General features: G+C 41.6%; 1 protein-coding gene across 1 annotated transcript; it reads right to left on the bottom strand.

Moving 5' to 3' along the window:
* Positions 1-6,937: 6,937 nt before the first annotated feature.
* Positions 6,938-20,175, bottom strand: LOC133460945 (zinc finger protein 501-like; the record flags this gene model as incomplete). The annotated part of the gene is made up of 3 exons (XM_061741659.1): positions 20,137-20,175; positions 15,387-15,533; positions 6,938-7,957 (listed from the first exon to the last, which is right to left on the bottom strand). Coding segments are annotated over exons 1-3 (1,206 nt in total), but the record flags the coding sequence as incomplete, so codon positions are not given.
* Positions 20,176-21,742: the final 1,567 nt, after the last annotated feature.

Genomic DNA, 21,742 nt, shown 5'->3' with positions numbered 1-21,742 from the left:
ATATTTGTTGGGCCACAGTCTGATATGAACTATGGATTGTGTGATTATATGAACAGTTGAGGCCTTGGGTCAGCTTTGAGTCCCAGTTCTGGGGCCTCAGGCTGAGACCAGTCTCGAGTTTATGATAGCTGACCGCATGGTTTTGAACAAAGGAAACCCCATGGACGCAAAGCTCAACCAGGATTTGCATCTAAGGCCCTGCAGTGATAAGGAACAGCCCCCTGATTGGACACAGACCCCAAGCCACAGGGGGGGCCTTGACTTCCTGGGCCAGCTATGAAGGAAAAGCTCTCTTCTCCTCGCTCCCTTCTTTGCAGCGCTGCAGCGAGTGGCCCGCAAGTTTTCTGAGCCCAAAGAGGAGCTGAACCAGGGACCCTGCAGGCCTCGACGTGAACGCCTTTGGACCGACCTGGAGCTGAAGGAGGCCCAGCTGCTGTGCCCATGTATTCCCCCCATCCACACTGGTCCTCATCTGGACCAGGAGAGAGAGAGAGAGAGAGAGAGAGAGAGAGAGAGAGCCGCTCTTTATCAGGATCCCCTGCTGAGCGTAACTACTCTTTGTTTCATCAAGAAACACTGACCAGCCGGATCAAACCACTTTCTCTTCATTTACAAAGATTCACGTAAGAGGCTGTTCTGCGTCTGGGCAGAGAAACTTAGTAACACATTTTAAAAGTTAGTTTTACGTTGTGAGCCGGACTGGTGATCCCGTCACAACTGTGCTCATTAGTTGAGTGTGTTTGTTTATCTTATCGTTTTCTCCCCTAATTCTGCTCCTACTACCACCCCCATGCCCCTTCAGGTAATCTGAAGTTTTGTGTACATGTTTAGTTAGTTGTTGTTTTTGGGTAGTTTAGCCATCAGAATTTATCCGAAGTGTTGTTTTACCATCTACCTCGTGTAAATAAATTCTGATTAATTTGAATGAGAGAAGTTGTTTGTGCTTATTTGTCACAACTGTTGTTGCAAGGCCTTTGTTCAAACGCCTCCTTTCACTATTATTCTGAAGAATAATCTACCTTGAGACTGATTTTTGCTGTTTATTAGTTTAGTTATCTTTTTCTTGATTAAATCAGGTGGTGCCCCGTTTTGATTAAGTCATTTTGATAATTCAATTTGATAATCTACTTTATTAATTATTAATGATTGTCCTTCGACAATCATATATATATTTATATATATAAATACACATACTTTGATCTACTTCCAAATCCTGTTTCCATAGTTTGCCCTCAATGATTAGATTTGTGTTAATGAAACAACCTCAGACTCAACATCAGAAAAGGCTCTGTGGTGCAATGGTAGCGCGTCTGACTCTGACTCTGATGTGTTCAACTCACATCAGGGTCATAATGAACTTTCAGTTTTTTTATTTATCCATCCTCACGAGCAGTGGCGGCTTGTCAATAGGGGGTGCTAGGGCGGCGCCCCCAATAAAATTACAGGAAAAAATATCCACCTTATTCCTGGAGCCTCTACTGTAGAATCGGCTGTGGGAGTAACTTCCGGTTAGACGCCGGAAGTTGCGTAACGCCATTGACTAACCATGGCAGCTGAGCATGAACAGCGGTTTATTTTAAAGCAATTTGCTTTCAATCTAGCAGAGAAGTTACGGTTTTGTTTTCTGACATTTAATGTTTAACATGTTTATCAACCGTAGCATTTACTAAAATGTCCTTGCGGAGCTCGGGTACGTCGTTTTGTGGAGGAAAACCTGCATCATACTTTGTGGCTCGGATCCGACAGACTGCCGGAGGAGAGACGGGAATCCTCAGAGGATTGACAGGAATATCATGAGAATATCAGGTATGATTTCAGGTTAATGTCATGAGAACATCAGGTATGATTTCAGGTTAATGTCATGAGAACATCAGGTATGATTTCAGGTTAATGTCATGAGAACATCAGTTATGATTTCAGGTTAATGTCATGAGAATATCAGGTATGATTTCAGGTTAATGTCATGAGAACATCAGGTATGATTTCAGGTTAATGTCATGAGAATATCAGGTATGATTTCAGGTGTAATGTCATGAGAATATCAGGTATGATTTCAGGTTAATGTCATGAGAATATCAGGTATGATTTCAGGTGTAATGTCATGAGAACATCAGGTATGATTTCAGGTTAATGTCATGAGAACATCAGGTATGATTTCAGGTTAATGTCATGAGAATATCAGGTATGATTTCAGGTTAATGTCATGAGAATATCAGGTATGATTTCAGGTTAATGTCATGAGAATATCAGGTATGATTTCAGGTGTATGGAGGACACAGCATTGTAGTATTTGTCCGGTAATGACAACCTTTAGTATTATTTATTATTATTTTCTGTGCAGTTAAAATACAAAGTGTGTTTATGGCACGGACTGCAGGGCAGCATTAGAATAAAAATACAATAGTTTCACTACAGACATGTTGATAAGAAAAAAGTTTTTTGTTAATTAAATTTTAAATCTTAGCTGTGATCAGTACTCGAGTTGTAAAAAAAGAAATCAGGGGGGTGGTGGATTTTATCATATGGGGACAGATAATTTTTGCTGATTACAAATAATATAATATATTACAAATAATAGCAGTGACCAAAACACCTGCAGAAATACTGCAGGAATGACATAGCAGCAGTTAAATGCAGCCTTCTGTAAGCTTGAAATATCCACTGGGCTTACATCAAATACATCAAACACAACAATAAAAAACACTTTTCTGAACTTATCAATATGACTCTGTCCTTCACAGGATAAGTAAAATGGATCACTGAATGAGATACTTCTCATCTTCTAAGCATTTCTTCACTTCTTCAGGTCGTCCTCCCATCCCTCAACAGCAGGAGGCAGAGGTAAGATGATATCGTCCCGTTTGAGCTGTGACAGGTGGTGTTTCCACATGTTTTATATCCCAACGCTCGGAGAAAGAGGGTTAACGCGTTCACTCAGCATGTAAACAAACGCCGGTTCTGGCAGCACCGGAAGTAGCACCACAATTCGCGCAAAGCCTCATGGGGCGTAGGAATAAGGTGGATAAAAAAAAACATTTCCTCCACACATATATTCCTATTTCCCACAAAATTATCAGTGTTCCAAACACTTCTTATGGACCGCAAGTTCTGCATATGCTATAAGTCCCACTGGACTATTCTCTTGGTACTCAGACCAACCATGGCACTCTGGCCATTCTCTCTTTAATGTTACCCGAGATATTAAACCTTTTTTAGAAGAGCGAGTCAAATTCGAAGGCAGGAGAAGCAAAGCATCATCACAACACAATCAAAGTCAAGTGTTATGAAATTGCAAGCGTTCCTAAACATCTCTACAATAACGTTCTCAATATCCTCTGCTCACAACCACACAGCGGACTTACCTAAAATTTTGGGATGACGTCAACCTTCCTCTGGTACTCCAGTTCACAGACTTTCGACAACAGCCCAGCAACAATAATTTGGGATTTTGTAAATGGACCCCTTTTACCTCTGAGTAATTTGGATAAAAGTCACTGGTGTGTCGTTGGTCTGGAAAGAGGAGTTTCCATCGAAGGTCTATTGTCATCCGGGTCACAGCACCAAATTGTTGAATAATATAAAATCCAGTTCAGGAATCCGCTGTGAGGTTGAGAGTTTTATTTCAGTAAAATGGCGGTGGGCAGGACCAGCACAGATCGTGTCTGAAGTTGGTATGCCGACCCAGAGAGGTTTGACAACAGGGCTTTTATACAAAAACTTCAAAGCACAGACGGCAAGAATCAACAACCCAAAGGTGAAAGACAAGGAGCAATTAAAAGCTATTTACAGTCAGATGTGATCATTCAGTTTGGAACTACCCCATAGTAAGTCCATCATATGGCATCCCTGAACCCCTGAACCCCTGCAGGGACGACGCCTTGCAGGTGGCTTCAGCCTCATACCCCTGCTTGAGACACATTGTCACGGAATTTCCGGCTTCCTGCACCCCTGCTGAGACGGCACCATCGAAGTGGCTTCGGCTTCCTGCCCCTGCAGAGACGAGGACTTGATCCATGGGAAGCTGACATTCAGGTCGACCAGGGTGCTGTCACAATGCCTCATCACATGGAATTTTTAATTTTGCACACTGATTTCAAAGAATGTCAGTTTCTGTAGTTCAGAGGGAAGCAAGCGTTAAAATATGTCCCTCAGCATGAGCCTCTCAGAGCATGCAGGAGAAAACCTGCAGTATCCATCTTGCTGTCAAGACTTGTAGCAGAATTCTTTTACACGATTTTCTTTGTTATGCCCGCCGACTTTGCAGGTCAAAGCATGTCAGTTTCTGTAGTGTAGCGGTTATCAAGTTAGCCTAACACGTCAAACGTCCCATTTGAAACTTGGTGGACAATTGAAACTTTACAGTGTTATTATTTGGACTTGGAAAACCACTCCAGTCCTCTTCAGGACAGGAAGGCCGACCATCTCTTTCTTGCATTGGCTCTCATTGCAGTTCCACAACTGTCAAAAAGAAAGTCATTCACCTACACTTTAAAATGTCCAACTTTACAGGAAAAAAGAAACATATTAACTCCTTGCTATAAAAAAAAGTGAAAAATTGTTTTTTCTCAATGTTTTTTTTTCACACCCATGACATCTCTGTGGTGGATGATTTTTTATTCTACCACAACAGGGCAACTAATATGAAGCCATACATTTATTTCTAATATGATTGATGTTGTGCCACAGGGGAGGTGCTGGTTCAGTTAAAGAGTCATTAATGATTGTCGAAGGACAATCATTAATAAAGTAGATTATCAAATTGAATCAAAATGACAATCAAAACAGCTGATGTGATCAGGAAAATGATAACTTAACAGCAAAAATCAGTCTCAAGGTAAATTATTCTGCAGAATAATAGTGAAGGGAGGAGTCCGAGCACAGGCATTTGCAACAGCAGTTGTGACAAATATATGTAAAATAAGCACAAGCAACTTCTCCCATTCCAATTAATCAGAATTTATTTACACAAGTGTCAAGAAGGTGGCAAAACAACGTTTTGGAAAAATTCTGATGGCTAAACTACCCAAAAACAACAACTAACTAAACATGAACACAAAACTTCAGACTACCTGTGTGTGTGTGTGTGTGTGTGTGTGTTGGGTGGGGGGGGTTGGTAAGAGCAGAATGAAGGGAGAAAACAATAAGATGAACAAACACACTCAACTAATGAGCACAGTTGTTTTTTTTTTTTTACCTTGTCTGCACACATATTATTGATTGATACCATGACGGTAGAAACCAAAAGTGTATATATGTGCATTATTACTATATGTAATATATACATATATATACGCACACATATGCGTACACATACATAAACATACACATACAAACCCAGTGTTTTTTTTTTTTTTTTTTTTTTTTTTTTTGGGGGGGGGAGGGGGTGGGGGGGGGTGACGACATCCACTGCCAATCCAGGAAGCAGGAACACACGGAGACACACGTCAAGCACTGGAAATCTGCAACAAAAAACCACAAACAAAGCACAAAACCGGCACGGAGCCATCCAAAACACGAACAGCAATCGACCTAAATCTTGAGATCTGATCGCAGTCTGAGCTAAGCTATCGCTACCGCTACCTAAACCCAAAAACTAGAGAGCCAGCATGCAGGTGAACAAGCCAGTGTGTATGTCTATGTGTGTGTGTGTGTATGTATATGATCATGCATGTGTGTGTGTGTGTGTGTGTGTGTGTGTGTAATAAACCAAACGATGAGCACAGTTGTGACGGGATCACCAGTCTGGCTCACAACGTAAAACTAACTTTTAAAATGTGTTACTAAGTTTCTCTGCCCAGACACAGAACAGCCTCTTACATGAATCTTTGTAAATGAAGAGAAAGTGGTTGGTCCGGCTGGTCAGTGTTTCTTGATGAAACAAAGGGTAGTTACACTCAGCAGGGGATCTTGATAAAGAGCGTCTCTCTCTCTCTCCTGGTCCAGATGAGGACCAGTGTGGATGAGGGGAATACATGGGCACAGCAGCTGGGCCTCCTTCAGCTCCAGGTCGGTCCAAAGGCGTTCACGTTGAGGAATGCAGAGTTCTGGAGCCTAAGCCTGAGGCCCCAGAACTGGGACTCAAAGCTGACCCAAGGCCTTAACTGTTCATATAATCACACAATCCATAGTTCATATGGGACTGTGGCCCAACAAATATTTCTCATATCTTTTCTCATCATTTGTATTGCTGCTGGCCGATCGGGACGGCTGACTTCCTCATTCTTCGTTGGGTGTGCGTGTATCTGTCTATTATACATATATATGCTTTAATGCATCTAGAAATATTTGTGTGAGAATGCCCGTAATGAATAAGATTGTACACGGTAAATAATGTATGCTTTTATATATAGATGAATACAGGGTAAATAGTGTTTATATAGAGGGACATGTACCTGCAAATGGCAATAATCACCCAAGTATCCGCAGATTTATACTCATGTATACCACAATATGTTTACACTGTGTAAAATTGTTATTAATTTGTGTAACTTCTCAATACATCAAGATTTTTGACATCTAATAACAAGGGTCTATGTGAAAACATGGTATTGACGTCAAGGAGTAGGATACGTTTTTTTTACTTCTTCTTACTTCTTTTTGAACATGTCAAAACTGCTGCTGTTTCAAAAAAAAAAATCTCTTGCATTCATTGTTCAAGTATGTTCGAGCATGTCTGTGACTTACACTACCATCATGTTCAAAATAAAGACTTTTGAATTGAATTCTTGTATTTCATTTTCTAAATCTGGTTATAACTGAACAGCTCTTACAGCTGTAAGAATCTGCTGGGTTTTTTTTTTTTAATATTCAAAATCTTTCCCACAATCAAACCACCACAATTATTTCTTTCAAACTAAATTAACTTAATTGGTGCCTTTTAACTGAACTCTCAAAATAAATGATATCAGCAATAATCACAAATGTACAATTTTTATCCAGTGTGAATACGTTGATGTCTCGTCAATTGATCGTGCCGGGCACAAGCCGCTCCACACTGATCACACCTGTAAGGCTTGTCTCCAGTGTGAATACGTTGGTGACTTGTCAAATGACCTTGATGGGCAAAAGCCGCCTCACACTGATCGCATCTGTAAGGCTTTTCCCCAGTGTGAATACGTTGGTGAGTCGTCAAATGATGTGGCCGGGCAAAAGCCGATCCACACTGATCGCATCTGTAAGGCTTTTCCCCAGTGTGAATACGTTGGTGAGTCGTCAAATGATCTGGCCGGGCAAAAGCCGATCCACACTGATCGCATCTGTAAGGCTTTTCCCCAGTGTGAATACGTTGGTGACTCGTCAAATGAGCTTGCTGGGCAAAAGCCGCTCCACACTGATCACATCTGTAAGGCTTGTCTCCAGTATGAATACGTTGATGTCGCTTTAGATCACTTTGCTGGACAAAAGCAACTCCACACTGATCACACCTGTAAGGCTTGTCTCCAGTGTGAATACGTTGGTGACTCGTTAGGTGACTTTTATGGGTAAAAGCCGCTCCACACTGATCACATCTGTAAGGCTTGTCTCCAGTGTGAATACGTTGGTGAGTCGTTAGGGCACCTTGCTGGGTAAAAGCCGCTCCACACTGATCACATCTGTAAGGCTTGTCTCCAGTGTGAATACGTTGGTGAGTCGTTAGGTTACCTTGCAGGGCAAAAGCCGCTCCACACTGATCACACCTGTAAGGCTTGTCTCCAGAGTGAATACGTTGGTGACTCGTCAAATGACCTCGCTGGGTAAAAGCCGCACCACACTGATCACACCTGTAAGGCTTGTCTCCAGTGTGAATACGTTGGTGACTCGTCAAATCACCTTGCCGGGCAAAAGCCGCTCCACACTGATCACATCTGTATGGTTTATCACCAGTGTGAGTTCTCTTATGGATCTTCAGGTTTGATGAAGTGGTGAAGACTTGCTTGCAATGACGACAGCAGTATCTTTTGGGTCTTCCTTTATGATTCTGTAACAGAGAAGATGACTTACATTATCTTGGATGCATTATCAAAAGCCTTTTCAGTTACAAAAACATTTTTATCTGTGAGCTGAGCTGGATTTGCGCGCGACTTTTGAGACTCCCCTGACGTGACTCGATTCACAAATGCATTTTTTTTTTTAACACGGAAGGATCTGCAACCAATCAGATATCTTCCTTTGTTTCAGCCAATCATAAGAGCGCACCCCACGTGGGGGACGATTTACTCGTAAACCAATCAGTATCTGCCACATAGTGTGGGGCACACTGTAATTGAGCCATGTGGATAAATCCTCACATCTCCATCCAGAACTTCTGTACCGGTGTACAAAACCATGAAGCATGTATATGATTATCAGGGCTGTTCTCTGTACACTGTGACCAGATATTAGAGGTTGCAAAACCCATCTGGAACATCCTTTGTCCTCTATAATGTATTCTGTAAAGAACTTTGTACTGTATAAGTTGCAAGTTTGGATTCTTCGTCATAATGAAATTATTTAAACATATTTGTGACCAAGAGATTTGGTTATTGTTAAGAGAGAGGTCAGCCGCCCTTTTGGAAATCGGAAGAGAGACTATCTATTTTGGACATTAACCTGTAGTGTTTCGATAGTAATTTTGGGGTGTTTAGATTAAGTAACTATTTTCTTAGCGGGAAGTTGCAGATCCAGTTGGTTGAGTTTATTTATTTTATTATTATGGACTTAAGTTGTTGGTATTCTAAAACTTTGTTACTGCTAATTCCATATTGAACAGTGAGTGTGTTAAATGGTACAAAATGTCCACTTATGATTATATGTTGTAGATACTTTATTCCTTGGTCTCTCCATTGAGTAAAGTTTACCATCTTTACATTTTCTTGATTGTTCCAGATGGGTGTGCGATCACATGGAAAAAAGTGAGACTTTGGCTATTTTAAGGAAGTCCCACCAGGCTGTCAGAGTTGAGCTAATATAAATGCTTTTAAAGCATTCATGATGTGTAATATTTTGACTGATAAATGGTAGATCTGAGATTTCCAAATCATTGCAAAATACTTGTTCTGAATCCAGCCATTGACTATCTAGTAAGTGGTTTTTGCACCATTTTAAGATATACTGTAACTTATTAACTAAGAAATAATACTGGAAGTTGGGTAAGTCTAAGCCTTTGGATTTTTGTAATGTCTTTAAGCTAATACGTGGTGTTTTATTTTTCCACAGGAATTTTGACACGAAAACTCTGACAGCCTAGGGGAGATGTTTATCCTAGATATCTAATGTTTCCTGATTGTAATTTAGTAGTTGCTGTATTCTGGAAATTGCAGTTGATGCACAAAACTGTGGATTTGGACCAGCTGATAGAGTAGTCAGACAGAGATGAAAATCCATCTATAAGTGCAATTGTCTGTGATAGTGAGGTTTGTGAGTTCTGGAGGAAGATTAGTACATCATCAGCATAAAGACTTATTTTGTGATATAATGTTTTACATTTGGGCAGCACGGTGGCTTAGTGGTTAGCACTGTTGCCTCACAGCAAGAAGGTCCCCGGTTCGACTCCCAGGCCCAGCAGGGTCTTTCTGTGTGGAGTTTGCATGTTCTCTCCGGGTACTCCGGTTTCCTCACACAGTCCAAAAACATGCATGCTAGGTAAATTGATCATTCTAAATTGCCCAGAGGTGTGAGTGTGAGTGTGCATGGTTGTTTGTATATAAGTGGCCCTGCGATGGACTGGCGACCTGTCCAGGGTGTAACCCCTGCCTCTCGCCTGGAAATAGCTGGGATAGGCTCCAGCAGACCCCCGTGACCCTGCAAAGGATAAAGCGGGTATAGAAAATGGATGGATGGATCTTTTACATTGTATCCCTTTAATATTTAGGTTTTTGCCTAATAGCAGCTGCTAAGCGCTCAATACGTGTTAATAGTGGGGGAGAAAGATGACAACCCTGTCTGGTACCTCTTTGCAAGTTAAAGCTTGTTCAAATTTGTCCTTACACATGCCTTGAGAGAGCTATATAATATCTTTATCCAGATGAAAGATAAAAGATCCAAATGCCAAATCCAAATTTGTGTAAAGTTGCCAATAGAAATTTCCAACGATTACCCAATTGAATGCTCTTTTTGCCTCTAGAGATATAATTGTAGATTCCTGTTTATTGATATTGGAATGATCTATAATATTGAGTAGTTTACGAGTATTAGTAGAAGAGTGTCTACCCTTAATACAGGGATTAAAGCAAAAAAAATATTTTTGACTGAAAATTTTTTTTCAGGCCAGTTCACATTTCCCCGCCATCTATGCACTGCACCTATTATGAAAAACAGGTTTTCTCTTGCTTTAATATATATAAAGTGGTCTCCCCTCATCCTGCCAATTCACAGAAGGAGGAAAGCAACCAAATTCTGCAGTGTCTGTACAGCCGCCCGGATGAGCCGTCCAGTGTGATGTGGATCTACGAGCCAATAAGATTCTGCTCCCGTCGTTACGTAATGACGGGAGCGATTTACATAGGTTAGCCTCCGATGCGTGAAACGCACACAACTAACTCCGCTGGCCGGAGCTTCCGTCATTTTTTCGTAGCGGTGTATCGCGTCATTCAGGGAGCCAATCAGCACATGCCTCATTATAATATGACTGGGATGTTGCAGACATGGCTCAGAGGCTGAATTTCTCATTTATTTAGCAAAAACAATCAAAAGCTTGTTTTTAAGACACTCAAGGCCTGTTCAAAATAGGTACTAGATGCCATAATAGGTCCCCTTTAAGAATGGCCCCTTTTCTGCTGTGCGGTCGCTTCCCAAAAGTTTCAAGTAAAAAAGTTAAATGTTGTATTAGCCCTTCGGTTTTCTAATACAGCATTTAAGGTGTAAGGACACTTTAACCAACACTATTTAATCACTTGAGACCAATAGCATTTTACTGAAGGAAGGTGATTTTGAGCAGTTTTATTATTGTCAGTTTGCTTTTAATTTATAGTCCACATCAATTCATGCAGTCCTCTCATTAAAGCCTTAGGCCTGTTCTCCTAGATCTGAGTCAACCTGGTAAGCTCGCATTTCTTCATCCAGTTGACCGGCTGCTCTGATGTCACTGCATTTGGCAAGGCTTCAAAGTAAGATATTTCAAGCCTTTATTTGTTATAATTTTGGTGATTATGGCTCACAGTTTATGAAAACCCCAAATAAAAAATCCCCAAAAATTAGAATATTTTATGAAATCAATAAACAATTCAACCATCAAAATGAACATGTCTTGCTTTGCATGTATTGAGACTATGTAATATATTCGTTTCACCTTTTAAATTGAATTATTAAAATAAATAAATAAAAACTTTTACACCATATTCTAATGTTCCGACCTTCACCTGTAGCTATATTTATATTTACTATAGGAGCATAGGCTATTTCAGTTGCTATATAGTTGTCTGTCTGTACAGTCGTGCAAGTTCAATGTTATTAAAGCACTTTAAATCAAAGCATTTTGTTTTTTTTATATGAAATAAATACATTTCTATGCCGTTTAGACATTTTGGGGATGTCCCTTTTTTGGCTCCTGCGCAGCGCTGCTGAAATCAGGCGTTCTTTATTTCTATTATTGATAGGTGGTAACCCTAGAGGCGACCCGCCGGGGGCCGCGTGAACGGGTCCCCGACGGGCGTCGCAGCTGGGGAGATCCGCGAGAACGGCCCGGTGCGCGTCCAGAGTCGCCGCCGCCAACCGCCGTACCCGATCCCCCCCGCCGGCCCGCCTTCCGCGCGGCACTGGACACCGCCCCGCAGAAAGACCCCCGCCCGACGACGCGCCAACGCCACTGGACGAAGGCCCCGCGCGACGGGCAGAACGCCGCGCCGTCGGCGGCGGGGAGAGGAGGGCGACGGGGCGACTCCTCCCCCAGACTACCCCCTTGATCCAGCACGCCCTCCTATTTCTGATTGGCTAATACCAAGGCTCTGGCTTGCTTAATTGGTTTACAATAACGTCAGTTTAATGCCTAAAGGCTGATTTATGGTTCCGCGTTACACCAACGCAGAGCCTACGGCATAAGGTATGCGGGACGGTGCACCTCGCCGCGTACCTTACGCCGTAGGCCACGGCGTAAGGTACGTCGTCGATTTAACGCAGAACCATAATTCAGGTTTAACATGATAACGCACGTGCAAATGTTTTTTTGTTCTTTCTTTTTTTTCCTCCTAATTTTCGAATTGACGGAAATCCGTCTAGAGACGGAGAACTTTAATCCCTGCTTAAGAAAACCTGTTTGATCCGGGTGTATAATAGAAGGTGTAATTATTTTCAGACGTTTGGAAAGAGCTTTGCTGATTATTTTGAGATCTACATTTATAAAGAGATATTGGGCGGTAGCTCGATGGGAGCATAGGATCCTTATCTGGTTTCATCCATCCATCCATCCATCCATCCATCCATCCATTTTCCGCCGCTTATCCAGAACCGGGTCGCGGGAGCAGCAGTCTCAACAGAGATGCCCAGACTTCCTTCACTCCAGACACTCCATCCAGCTCTTCCGAGGGGCGTCCGAGGCGTTCCCAGGCCAGCCAAGAGACAGTCTCTCCAGCGTGTCCTGGGTCTTCCCCGGGGTCTCCTCCCGGACGGACATGCCTGGAACACCTCCCTAGGGAGGAGGGACATGCCTGGAACACCTCCCTAGGGAGGCGTCCAGGAGGATCCAATACAGATGCCCAAGCGACTTCAGCTGACTCCTCTCAATGTGGAGGAGCAGCGGCTCGACTCCGAGCTCCTCCCGGGTGACCGAACTCCTCACCCTATCTCTAAGGGAGCGTCCAGCCACCCTGCGGAGGAAACTCATCTCTAAGGGAGCGTCCAGCCACCCTGCGGAGGAAACTCATATCGGCCGTTTGTATCTTGTCCTTTCGGTCACTACCCAAAGTTCATGATCATAGGTGAGGGTAGGTGTGTAGATTGACCGGTAAATCGAGAGCGTCACCTTTCGACTCAGCTCCTTCTTCACCACGACGGTCCGGGACACCGACCCCGAGATACTTGAACTCCTCCACCTGATGGCAGGACTTCTCCACGCCACCCTTTCCCGATGAAGAACCATGGCCTCGGTCTTGGAGGTGCCGATTCTCATCCCTAATGCGTCGCACTCGGCCTCAAACCGCCCCAGCACATGCTGAAGGTCCCGGTCTGATGAAGCCAACAGGACAACGTCATCTGCAAAAAGCAAAGACGAAATCCTGTGGTCCTTGAGTCTTGTTAAAGACAAGAAAGCCCTTAAACTGTTTTTCTTTACTTGAAATATATGATTTAATATGATATGGCCCTTGTGAGTTATTTTTTATTTTATTTTTTTTATTTCATTTTTATTTTATGTTGTACAATAATTAGATTCTCAGTGTATATTTTGTAATACTGATGTTGCTCAACCCAAGGCAAAAGTTTGTAATTCTGATATGTGCCTTGTTTGTTTGTATCTATGTTTCAATAAAAAAAAAAAACATTCTTATGTCAAACTAAGTTGAGGATTAAAGTGAAGATTGTGTAGGAATTAGCAGGAAACATCAAGATGAGAATATGTTTTCTCATATTCTCTCCTTCAAGAGTCACGTAAACAAAATTACAAAAACGGTGAAATTTAACCTTGCAAATTTTAAATCAATTAGACCCTCATTAACAACTGAGGCAGCCAGAGTCTTTATGCACGCAATGGTGTTATCCCATATTGAATATGGCTTCACAAACTGGTCTTTTACCAACAAAACCATGCTCAACCAGGCGGAATCTTTGTATAAGAGAGCGATAAAAATACTGGACAAAAAACCCATAACACATCATCACTGTCAGATACTTAAAAAATATCAACTCCTTAGTTTTGACAACCTCACTACTTTTAAATATGCCTGTGCTACATTCAAGATCCTAAAAGGTTTAGCACCGCCCCCACTGTCTGTCTACATAAGACAAAACGAAAACGCTAGCCATACAACCAGGGCAACCTCCAGAGGTGATTGCATAATCCCATTCAGACGCACTGCACATTATAGTATTAATGGTATATTTATAGTGTATTAAAGGTGTATTTATAGTGTATAGTGTATGCACAGGGGCAGAGCGTACTGTCAGTCGAGGGTAGAACTCTGGAACTCATTACCTGTCGTAGTAAGGGACTGCAACACATTTGCCACATTCAAGAACAGCTTAAAGAAATGGCTATTAAGTAAACAGGACTGTAACCATGACCCTCGGTAAAGATTCATTTGTCACCTTGTCACTTTACTGCATAATAACATCATAGTGTTAATAATGCACTTTGCCACTTTATTTAAACACTGACAATCTGATTGTAAACAAGAGGTGATGCTTCATGCCATCACCTCTTGGTTGGCTATTTTTTTTATGTAAATGATTACTCAGCTGACTAGTAATTATCTACCTCTTCTTACTTTTTCCTTTTTTTTCTTCCCTTTCTCTTCTCCTTCCGGCCCCATCTCCACAATCTGTTTACTGTACAACTGGCATAGAACCTTAAATTCCACAACCGAACAATACATGTGATCTGGTTTTGCTGCAGCCCATTCCATCTTCACTCTCCCCTCCCCTTCCATCCTCCTTGTCTTTCCCCCATTATAGAACTTTAACTTTCAACCCTCAGCACTTTAATCGTAACCAGCACTTGAATTTGCTCTGGCACTTTACCGCCTAAACTTTTAACTGCTAAATGTGAAATGTGTGTAATGTATTCACTATTGCAATATATGTAAATGTCTAAGATCGTGTTAGTAAGATTGATGTGTCAGGTTGTTCTCCTGTTCCTTCTATCTTAAATAGAAGCAAAATAACAAGAACAGAAACTTTTTGCACGCTATATTTGTATTTGTTCTAACTTGTTGTTTAACTTGTCTTTCTTTTATATTTTTAGCCGGGGGACTGCCAATGGAAACTAGCTCTGTAGCTAAAATTGGGTGCATTTGCATTTTTAATTCTAAATGTATATGAATGTACACTGTCCCTTCCCAAATAAACTGAATTGGATTGAATTGAATTTTCAGATAGAAAGTTTGGGCAAGTTAACCTGCATGGGGACCTTTCTCCAGCAGAGAGCAGCAGAATCTGGGCAAAGGAAACGGCGCCAGCGACCTCCGTCGTCACTTGTGTCCAGCTGGTATCAGACCGGGAACAGCGCCACTCGCGGCCACAGCCAGAACTGCAGGTCGCGTACGCGTTCACTGTCTTTTTGAGAACGTGCACGTCCACGCGCCAAATGAACGCAGGATACGCGTGACGACAACGACGCGTACGCGTTCTGAACTGCAAGTAGAAGTGAGCCCTAACTGATGACGGTTGGATTCTTCCTGATGTTGGTCCTCAAAGGCCTTCAAGAAAGCAGCTCAGCGTGAAGTCAAGACACTAAACTGTGGTGTTTGTTTCAAGATAACGGAGCCTGGAAGCAGGTTTACCTTCCTCTTCCTCAGCTTGGAGTCGTTGAGCTCCTCCTTGACGGTAATCTCCTGCTTGGGCGGCAGAAGTTCCAGCTCCCTCTCCTTGGCTTCTCTCAGCAGCTGCTCGGCGGTGATCTGCACCTCGGCAGGAGCTTCGTTCTTCACCTGAAACACCACAAACACCCTGAAATATCTCTGCAGGAGCTTTGTTCTTCACCTGAAACACCACAAACACCCTGAAATATCTCTGCAGGAGCTTTGTTCTTCACCTGAAACACCACAAACACCCTGAAATATCTCTGCAGGAGCTTTGTTCTTCACCTGAAACACCACAAACACCCTGAAATATCTCTGCAGGAGCTTTGTTCTTCACCTGAAACACCACAAACACCCTGAAATATCTCTGCAGGAGCTTTGTTCTTCACCTGAAACACCACAAACACCCTGAAATATCTCTGAAGGAGCTTTGTTCTTCACCTGAAACACCACAAACACCCTGAAATATCTCTGCAGGAGCTTTGTTCTTCACCTGAAACACCACAAACACCCTGAAATATCTCTGCAGGAGCTTTGTTCTTCACCTGAAACACCACAAACACCCTGAAATATCTCTGCAGGAGCTTCGTTCTTCACCTGAAACACCACAAACACCCTGAAATCTTTCTCCACCCACTTTTATGCTCCCTGTGTCTTTTCAGAATCCAAAGAATTGAAAGGACAATCAGGATCTTGTGTTTCATGCCGTCATCCTGAGTCAAAAAAAGCAGTAGTGCCAAGTAATATAGCAAAACCAAAGCTGGAGTTATGATGGGAGACATTCCTTGGTTTGAGGATTTGAAACACTTAGCGCCGCTCCTTTTAAGAGTTCCACCTCCGACCAAACGGGACAGCTAATCACAACAATGTTCATGCTGCTGCTGTAAGACAACGGAAACCTCCAACCTCAGTATGTGTTATATGTCCTTGAATAATGTTTGATGGGTGATGTTGGATAATATCCTTGAATAATGTTTGAGGTTTTTTATCTGTGCTGTATTTATTTGGGCCAAGGGACTGCAGACGCAAATGATCCTAAGGCTAACTCTGGTGCAATGCATCACATGTTTACATTTATGTTTTTAATTGCACATGGTCCCTCTCAAATAAGATTTAAGTAAGTAAGTAAACTCTCTGGTCCTGGTCTGGGTTTAGGGGGTCTTGACTCCAAGTTTACCGACGACTGATATGTTTTCTATGCTGTTGACTGCACATTAGTGCCCCCCCCACCAACTTTGAAACATGTTTTCTCCAGATTTCAGGCAGAAGAACCCGGATGTGATCAAAGTTCTGCTGAAACAAAAACTAACCAAACTAAACTAAACTCTGCCAGAAGTCTGGATTAGGGTCGCCACCCGTCCCGTAAAATACGGAATTGTCCTTTATTTGAGAAAAAAATGTTGCGTCCCGTATTGAACTAATACGGGACGTGATTTGTCCCGTATTTTCATTAACGCCCCGTCTGTCACACACACACATCAACACTAAATTTAACAATAATCAACAAAATAAAACACAGGAAACATTAAGGCCAGCAAAATCTTTGTGGCGGGACAACAGGACCTGCTGCGTCTGTGCCATATCTTTATATATTATTATTATTATTATTATTATTATTATTATTATTATTATTAATGTGTGTGCCAGACAGCGGGAGGACTCGGGCTTCACCTCCAGGTCGGGGTTGGGAATTAAAAGTTTCGTTCCGTATTGAACCAATACGGACATTTATTATGCTCTTATTTATTGATGTCATAATATACAGATGAAGGTTGGAACATTTGAATATATTGCAAAACGTCATTCGTAGTAAATTTAACTAAAGGTGAAACAAATATATTATTTCCCACTACATTCAAAGTGAGATATTTCAAGCCTTTATTTGTTGGTGATTATGACTCACAGTTTATAAAAACCCCAAATAAAAAATAAATTAGAGAATAATTTATGAAATCAATAGACAATTCCATCATCAAAATTATAACAAATGTGTGTGTGTGTGTGTGTGTGTGTCCCGGTTATCCTTGTTTGGTTCAGAGTGTGTGACGTAATCCCCGAGAGCCTGCCTTGTGGGCGGGTATCCAACACTCAACACTCAGCAGCAGACAGCGGCAGACACACGCTCCCAAGATGCCAAAGCGAAAATGCATCTTCACCGATGCACTGAAAAAAAAATTTCCGATGTACAAACCTGGTGCCGGGGACCTTGCAGCTCACATGCACACAGAAAAGCATAAAAAGGCAGTGCGAGGTGAGACTAGCAGTTCAAAGTTGACAGAGTTTTTTGTAGACACGGAAAAACAGAGGATGCTGTAAATGCAGCGGAGGGTGCATTTGCATTCCATACTGTGAAACACCACCACAACAGTTACTGTAACTAGTAGGCTACTAGAGTTGAGGGGGGATGAGGGGGGGTGGCATCCCCCCTGAAATAAAAACGGTTCAAATCCCCCCCATTTCCATCCCTTATGTCATTTCATCAATGAATGTGGTTTTACTGCTATTTCCAACCTTTAGAGTCATCACCAGAAAAATAACACCAGAAAAATAACTTATTTGACCATTTTTACCTGTGTCAAATAAACTTTAACTTGAAATAAGTAGTAAAATCTGCCAGTGGGATTTATCTTCTTATTACAAGCAAAGAAATCTTGTTCCACTGGCAGATTTTTCTACTTATTTCAAGTGAAAATCTACTTGAAACAGGTGAAAATTGTTGTTTTTTCCAGTGATGAGTCTTGTTTTAAGTGTAATTTTTTATTTTTTTTACTAAAATGAGACATTTTAACTAGAAATAAGACAAATATTCTTCTTAAGATTTTGAGTTTTTGCAGTGATCCATTTTACTTATCCTGTGATAGGGGTGGGCGGTACACCGGTGTCATAGTCATCACCGGTGTGAAACTGCGCCACGACATGGATTTTGCAATACCGTCAATACCGTAATAAATCAATTATAAAATAATAAGCCTAAATAAGGCATTAAAAACGTCGGTGATATGCAAGGTTTGCTGCCGTGTTGTGACAGCAAGAGGTGGAAACACAAGCAACCTGTTTCATCACTTAAAAAACACGCACGCCCGTGAATATGAAGAGGCAACCCGGGCCAAAACGAGCGCAAGTGGGACCAGCAGCTGCTGCTGGGACCGCTGCTCCGCTGGTGCTGCTGAGCAGCACCAGCGGAGCACGTCCCAAGACTACACAGCTTTCACTGCAGGCAGCGTTTACTGCTGCTACACCTTACGACAAGAGTAGTAAGAAATGACAGGGCTTAAAGTATTCCGGCACCGTGCCGGATCTCCGGCGTACGGAGTTTTTTTTCTCGGCGTGCGAGTTTGAGTGCTTTAAAAAAAAAAAAAAAAAAAAAAAAAAAAAAAAAAAAAAAAAAAAAAAAAAGGTTTGAGAGAAAAAAAAAGTTTCAGTCAACCGAGTTCGTCTACCAATGGAATGAGAGGAAAGCAGCTCTGGCACTCAACCAAACTAACACTAGCCAATCAGAAGTGGAGCTGGGCGGGTCTTTGACGGCAGCGGAGCGCAGAGCGCTGTTTCAACCTGCTGGAATACCAGTCACCGACTTCAAGATGGAGAAAAAATTAATGAATGTCGGTTTCAAAAAGAGTGACAAAAAAATACCCATAACCATGTTCTTCTCTCGAAAAAACACACCTGCACCAAAAAAGAAGAAAAAGACGCTACAGCGCGAGTCGGGATGCAGCGGCTCAGAACAGCAGTGGAATATGTGAGGCGGTGCGGATCTCTGCAATTTGAAGCTTTGTATAATAATTATTAAAAAAAAAAAAGGGTTGCTACTATGTGAATATCACTTATCACGGGTTCTTTTTGGAACGTAACCCTCTCGAAAAACAAGGGATTACTGTATATGAATATTCATGGCATAAACCTGTCAAGTTTTGGATTTAAAATTAAGGGAAATTTTCCACCACCCGCTGTCCAACCAGCCCAACCGAGGTCCAGTATTACATTTTAAGACAGGTTTACAAAATATTTAAAATATAATATAATAAAAATAAATATTATTTATTTATATATATATATATATATATATATATATATATATATATATATATATATATATAAGTAAGATCTTTAGGTTTTTTGCCAAATAAATATGTTGAGAATGCATAATACTCTCCCATGTCTCTTTTTGATAAGGATACTACCATTTACTTATTATATTATAAAAATATTAACCTTATTCACATAAAGGGACAGGACAGGCTACTCCTCCCAAAACGTACCAAAAAATACCGTGATATTATACCGTCACCGTTCAAAAGATGAAAAATACCGTGATATTAATTTTAGGTCATATCGCCCACCCCTATCCTGTGAAGGACAGAGTCATATTGATAAGTTCAGAAAAGTGTTTTTATTGTTGTGTTTTGATGTATTTGATGTAAGCCCAGTGGATATTTAAAGCTTACAGAAGGCTGCATTTAACTGCTGCTATGTCATTCCTGCAGTATTTCTGCAGGTGTTTTGGTCTCTGCTATTATTTGTAATATATTATATTATTTGTAGTCAGCACAAATTATCTGTCCCCATATGATCAAATCCACCATCCCCCCTGATTCTTTTTTACAACTCGAGTACTGATTAGCAGACAGAAAAAACCAGAACGAGCGGCCACGTGGACCCGAACACTGACCTGCAGACCAGCAGAGGAAAAGCTGGAATCTGGACAGTCCTGGTCCTGGACCTGGACCTGGACCTGGTCCTGGTCCTGGTCTTTCTCCTTCTCCGTTTGCATTCTTCCAAAATGTTCCAATCTTCAATGTAACGGGAGTTTCTCTGGTCTGAACCAGAGCAGTGGATAAAACAGAGGCGACGCTTCCATAGGACTCCGTTGAAAACATGGATGTATTATAGAAACTGGATTGGAGACTAAAAATGGCCGCCCATTCATTTCAATGCATTCTGCTCAGCCAGCGCATAAGCCGAAAAAATCTCTGACTTCCGGGTTTACTTCCGCATACAGCGGCCCATAGAGCATGCGCAGTTGAGTCACCTCCCATGATGCTCTGGGGCCTCCCATCATGCCCCGGGGCAATGACGCGAGTATTAATATAATATGTATTAATATAATATCTTAATTAATGTATATTATTACATGTATAGCATTACATATATTATTAATGTATTAATATAATATAATTATATAATATATATTAATATAAAACATCCGTGGAATGCACGGACACGGCTGTGACGTCAGCCGTGACGTCACGCCCAGAAAGAGACTTTTCTTTTACTTTTCTGGCCGTTATAAAACATTTTTGACGGATATAAAGTCCATGACTTAAAAATATAGAATACAAAGATTAGTAATTGCCGGGGATTACAGCTGGAGGTGTCCTGTGAACAGTTTTAGAGGCTTCTCTTTTACTATTGCGGTCTATGGGAAAAAAGCTTTCTGGGCCGCATGGGATTTTTGGTTGCAGTACCACGGCTGGCCACTGGAAAAAATCGGCGCGCCTTCTGACTGCCAGACCCGGGGGCTGGTTGAAAATCATGGCGGCAGCACTTCCGGGTTATGGAGCCTTTATTTAAAAAACTTTATTAGCAAATGTTGCTCTACAAACCATAGACATATAAACTAGGACGCCCCGTGGAGCTGCTGCGATACATAGATATAAATATATAAAGATATAGATATAAAGACCACCATGTATCGTTAAAAGCTGCTGTTTGACCCGCTCAGGTTTGATATTCCGGGGCTCGAACCCCCGACACACCGAGGATCATGGCGTCCACCGCGGCAGGGAAGCAGCGGATCCCCGAGGTGGCGAAGGTACGAAACCCGGAGCTTAGGGAAGCTAAGCTAAGCTAAGCTAAGCTAAGCTAAGCAGGGTTTGGACAGGGCACGGGTTTTAGTCATGAAGTCTTAGCGTTTTAAACTGTTTCTGTGTCAAACTGGGGCTGGTGTCGGGCTCACATTCATATGAATTAGTGGAATCAGTTCTTATTGATGGATTCATTCAGTTTAATTAGTTTAATCCACACTAGGGTTTCCACCTTTCACAAATAGAAATAAGGGACGCCCTGATTTCAGCAGCGCAGGAGCAAAAAAAAAGACCCAAAACTTCTAAACTGCATAAAAATTTGTTTATTTTATATGAAAAAACGAAATGCTTTGATTTAAAGTTTAAAGTGCTTTAATAGCGTTGAACTTTCATGACTGTAGAGACAGAAAAACCATATAGTAACTGAAATATCCTCCTATGTATGTATGTATGTATGTATGTATGTATGTATGTCTGTATGTATGTCTGTATGTATGTATGTATGTATGTATGTATGTATGTATGTATGTATGT

The sequence above is a fragment of the Cololabis saira genome, chromosome 15 (assembly GCF_033807715.1).
Source record: "Cololabis saira isolate AMF1-May2022 chromosome 15, fColSai1.1, whole genome shotgun sequence".
Taxonomy (NCBI): domain Eukaryota; kingdom Metazoa; phylum Chordata; class Actinopteri; order Beloniformes; family Belonidae; genus Cololabis; species Cololabis saira.
Note: the sequence above shows the minus strand (reverse complement) of the source record. Positions and strands in the feature narration are given on the sequence as shown.